The sequence below is a fragment of the Nanorana parkeri genome, unplaced genomic scaffold (assembly GCF_000935625.1).
Source record: "Nanorana parkeri isolate BGI_ZX_2015 unplaced genomic scaffold, ASM93562v1 scaffold2238, whole genome shotgun sequence".
In the NCBI taxonomy this organism is placed as follows: Eukaryota; Metazoa; Chordata; class Amphibia; order Anura; family Dicroglossidae; genus Nanorana; species Nanorana parkeri.
The window spans coordinates 121,794-127,002 of NW_017308506.1; the positions used below are offsets into that span (position 1 = coordinate 121,794).

At 53.6% G+C, this 5,209-nt stretch overlaps 1 protein-coding gene across 1 annotated transcript in view; it reads right to left on the minus strand.

Moving 5' to 3' along the window:
- Positions 1 to 5,209, minus strand: part of RAD54L2 (RAD54-like 2 (S. cerevisiae)) — a 48,230-nt gene that overhangs the window by 13,464 nt on the left and 29,557 nt on the right. The window contains exons 12-14 of the mRNA XM_018573103.1: positions 4,419 to 4,661; positions 773 to 891; positions 571 to 689 (exon numbers count right to left, since the gene is read on the minus strand). Of these exons, the coding sequence (XP_018428605.1) occupies positions 571 to 689; positions 773 to 891; positions 4,419 to 4,661 (481 nt within the window). The remainder of the gene's footprint in view (positions 1 to 570; positions 690 to 772; positions 892 to 4,418; positions 4,662 to 5,209) is intronic.

Below are 5,209 nucleotides of genomic sequence, written 5' to 3' on the forward strand. Positions count from 1 at the left end.
CATACAGGACAGGTAAGGTGTCGCATACAGGACAGGTAAGGTGTCACATACAGGACAGGTAAGGTGTCACATACAGGACAGGTAAGGTGTCACATACAGGACAGGTAAGGGGTCAGATACAGGACAGGGAAGGTGTCAGATACAGGACAGGTAAGGTCTCACATACAGGACAGGTAAGGTCTCGCATACAGGACAGGTAAGGTCTCGCATACAGGACAGGTAAGGTCGCGCATACAGGACAGGTAAGGTCGCGCATACAGGACAGGTAAGGTCTCGCATACAGGACAGGTAAGGTGTCGCATACAGGACAGGTAAGGTGTCGCATACAGGACAGGTAAGGTGTCACATACAGGACAGGTAAGGTGTCACATACAGGACAGGTAAGGGGTCAGATACAGGACAGGTAAGGTGTCAGATACAGGACAGGTAAGGTCTCGCATACAGGACAGGTAAGGTGTCACATACAGGACAGGTAAGGTGTCACATACAGGACAGGTAAGGTCTCAGATACAGGACAGGTAAGGTATAAGAACAGATCCAGCACACCTGCCTGGGAAGACGTTCACTTACGGTAATAGTTGACATTCCGGACCCAGGTCTGACCCTCGCGACCTTCGGTTCCAGGCCGAGGCGGCATTGGTCTCGTCACTAAGAACTCCTCCATGATGGAGAGGGTGGACAGGCTCTGACTGTGGGGAGAAGACGCCGTTACCTCAGGCTGTCCAGGATACTTCCACACTTCCTGTTCCTGGGCCGGGGGAGGACCACTCACCTGAAGACCAGGAGCTTGTCACCCAGCTTCATGCTCTCCTCGATCAGGTGAAAGAGAAGCACCATCTTCGGGGAGTTCTGCAGCTGACCCGGCTGGTAGTCAAACATAATTTCTTTGGCCTGGAGGATCAGGAGAGGCAGATGTGAGGGATCGGGAGAGGCAGATGTGAGGGATCGGGAGAGGCAGATGCGAGGGATCGGGAGAGGCAGATGCGAGGGATCGGGAGAGGCAGATGCGAGGGATCGGGAGAGGCAGATGCGAGGGATCGGGAGAGGCAGATGGGAGGGATCAGGAGAGGAAGATGTGAGGGATCGGGAGAGGCAGATGGGAGGGATCGGGAGAGGCAGATGTGAGGGATCAGGAGAGGCAGATGGGAGGGATCAGGAGAGGCAGATGGGAGGGATCAGGAGAGGAAGATGTGAGGGATCAGGAGAGGAAGATGTGAGGGATCAGGAGAGGAAGATGCGAGGGATCAGGAGAGGCAGATGCGAGGGATCAGGAGAGGCAGATGCGAGGGATCAGGAGAGGCAGATGGGAGGGATCGGAGAAGATGTGAGGGATCAGGAGAGGAAGATGTGAGGGATCAGGAGAGGCAATGGGAGGATCAGGAGAGGCAGATGCGAGGGATCAGGAGAGGCAGATGCGAGGGATCGGGAGAGGCAGATGCGAGGGATCGGGAGAGGCAGATGCGAGGGATCGGGAGAGGCAGATGGGAGGGATCGGGAGAGGCAGATGGGAGGGATCGGGAGAGGCAGATGGGAGGGATCGGGAGAGGCAGATGCGAGGGATCGGGAGAGGCAGATGCGAGGGATCGGGAGAGGCAGATGCGAGGGATCGGGAGAGGCAGATGCGAGGGATCGGGAGAGGCAGATGGGAGGGATCGGGAGAGGCAGATGGGAGGGATCGGGAGAGGCAGATGTGAGGGATCGGGAGAGGCAGATGTGAGGGATCGGGAGAGGCAGATGCGAGGGATCGGGAGAGGCAGATGCGAGGGATCGGGAGAGGCAGATGCGAGGGATCGGGAGAGGCAGATGCGAGGGATCGGGAGAGGCAGATGCGAGGGATCGGGAGAGGCAGATGCGAGGGATCGGGAGAGGCAGATGCGAGGGATCGGGAGAGGCAGATGCGAGGGATCGGGAGAGGCAGATGCGAGGGATCGGGAGAGGCAGATGCGAGGGATCGGGAGAGGCAGATGCGAGGGATCGGGAGAGGCAGATGGGAGGGATCGGGAGAGGCAGATGCGAGGGATCGGGAGAGGCAGATGCGAGGGATCAGGAGAGGCAGATGTGAGGGATCAGGAGAGCCAATGGGAGGGATCAGGAGAGGCAATGGGATGATCAGGAGAGCCAATGGGAGGGATCAGGAGAGGCAATGGGATGATCAGGAGAGGCAATGGGAGGGATCAGGAGAGGCAATGGGATGATCAGGAGAGGCAGATGTGAAAGGGAATGTTTTCTAGCTTCTATTTATTTATGGTTATAAAAAAATATGTTTATAGAACTCAATAGCTTAAGCTGCAATTGACACACAAACGTAAATGAGTAACAGTAGGGACTGATACTCTCTCTTTAGATCCCGTTCACACGGAGCGTTTTGTAGCGCAATTTCCACTGAAAAGTCGCTCAAATATGAAGCTTAAAAGGAGAACTACGAGGCGAGTGATAATCACTGATCCTCATAGTTCTAGCCGACCTGTGACAATGAGACTGACACAAGTCGGCTCTGTAGATCGGGAACCACTCGTCGCCCACTTCTTGCTCCTATCCCTGCAGAGAGCCGAGACTGTCACTCACGGCTCCCTGCAGGTATTTCCCCCCTACAGCTCAACGTTAGGTTGTCGCTCGAGCGTGAGATATTTTCTGGCGGATTTCGAGCGATTTGGCCCCAATAGACTTTTGATAGATTGCCAAAAGAAGCGCGACGCAGCGCAACAAGATGCGCAATGTCGCTCAGCTTAAATTGACGTCGAAAAAGCACTTATTTTGGTTGTAGATCAGTGTGAATGGGGTCTGAAAGAATAAGTGAAGTGCAAAACAAAGTGCACTTACCCCTCTTGTTCCTTAGCCCAGACCTATCGCCGCTCCCCCTCCCCTGACACATATTGACCCTGAACAGAAGGGCCACGGCCTCCGGTGTCTGTTTACATCCAATGCTGCGAGTCCCACGGTCCCGGCTTGTGCATTGCAGCCCAGTAGACTTCTAGAGACCGTCCCATAGAAATCTATTGGGCTGTCATTAAAGGGCCGGGATGCTGACAGACAGTGGAAGCCGTGGCTGTTGGATTGAGGTACCTTGTTTCCCTGAAAATAAGACCTAGTTGTGACCATTCCCAGGGCCGGTGGTGGCATAAGGGGGAACTTGAAGAGCCGCGGGAGAGAATCAGCGGTGCCAAAGAAGCCGACGCTAGAGGGAGCGAGGCGGCACCGGAGGGAGCAGAGCCGCATAAGCCGATGCTTCCTCTATAGCCCCGCCTCCTGTCACAGGCCGAGTCATACCAAATGCACTCCGCCTGTGAGGAAGCGATATTGAAAGTGCGCTTCGCTTTTTCTTGTTACCAAATTGCTCTTGGAAAGGTACGGCGCCCCCAATTGCCCTGATCACCCTATTCTTAACTTTGCCATTTTGGATTATTTAATTTGGATTTGCATTAACTTTGGATTGTTGTACATTAAAAAAATAAATAAGACCTCCCCCGAAAATAAGACCTAGTGTGTTTTTTTTGAGCCAAAAACAACATAAGACAGTGTCTTATTTTCGGGGAAACACGGTAAGTACGCATCTGTGGAGGGGTAGGAAGGGTTACGTCAGGGAGGGGAAAGGGGGCAAAAATGATAAGTGCACTTATTTTTTTTATTTAAAGGAGAAGTACGGGGTCGGGGGGTTTTCCCCATAGTTCTCCTCAGGGTCACAGGGGGACACAAACTAGCGTCCTCCCGTCACCCTAAGCTTAGTATATAGGGAGCTACAGCTCGCGGTATACTGAGACGCCGCAGCCGGGGCGGATTCCGACATTACTGTCTGTGTCCACCCAGCTGTGTGAGTGACAGCTGGCTCCGCCTATCTAGAGACAGAGCCAGCTGTACCCGCCCCCTCCCCCGTCCGTTCCGCCAGTCAGCGCTGGCGGATCGGAGGGGGGAATCCAGCCCCTCCCCCTGTCATGGCAGAGAGCCGTGACAGGATCGAGAGGTGAGCGAACGCCGGTATGTGTTCCCTCACCTCCCGATCTACTGAGCCGACCTGTGACAGTCTCATTGTCACAGGTCGGCTCCAACTATGAGGTGAGTGGAAATCAACCCCCCCCACCCCCTCACCCTCATAGTTCTCCTTTAAAACTTGAAATGCAGAAATCTTCGTTTTAGTGCTGGAAAGAAAAAACCATCAGGGGTGGCCAAACTCCAGCCCTCCCAGCTGTGGGGTGAAACTACAAATCCCATGAAGCATCTCTCTCTGGGAGTCATGTCTGTGGCTGTGAGAATCTTGCAAAGCCTCGTGGGATTCGTAGTTCCACCCACAGCTGGAGGGCCGGAGTTCGGCCACCCCTGGGCTATGTCATCACAAGCGCTGGTAATGTAGGTGCAGCGAAACACCTCGAAGGTCTCTATCCGGCCTGTGATAGGCCTTCCGTGCATTCTCCCATTGCGCTTACCCACTCGTAGGTAACTACTTGATTGGCTCTCTCTTGGTTTGGGTTCATGGGCAGACCCTGCAGGAGCTTGCTGTCGGCAGCTTCTCCCATAACCGCCGCCAGGGTTCCAGGCTCCGTCTTGACCTTCGAACCCTTAGATTGGCATCGGGTATTGGTAGCTAGATCCTCTATATCCAAATCCTTCTCGTTGGCCAGATTCTCCTTCTGGAGAGCTTCGTACAGAACATCCGGATGGTTCCAGATCTGAAAGGGAAATAAAAGAATTGACACACTTGTGCTTAAACCAGATCTTCCATGAATGGTTCGCCTCCCTGCCGCCTCTGCGTGTGATGGGATCACCACCATGACCATTAATATGGAGTTGCCACCACCATGGACATTAATACGGAGTTGCCACCACCATGGACATTAATACGGAGTTGCCACCACCATGGACATTAATACGGAGTTGCCACCACCATGACCGTTAATATGGAGTTGCCACCACCATAACCGTTAATATGGAGTTGCCACCACCATGACCATTAATACGGAGTTGCCACCACCATGGACATTAATACGGAGTTGCCACCACCATGGACATTAATATGGAGTTGCCACCACCATGGACATTAATATGGAGTTGCCACCACCATGGGCATTAATATGGAGTTGCCACCACCATGGGCATTAATATGGAGTTGCCACCACCATGGGCATTAATATGGAGTTGCCACCACCATGGGCATTAATATGGAGTTGCCACCACCATGGGCATTAATATGGAGTTGCCACCACCATGGGCATTAATA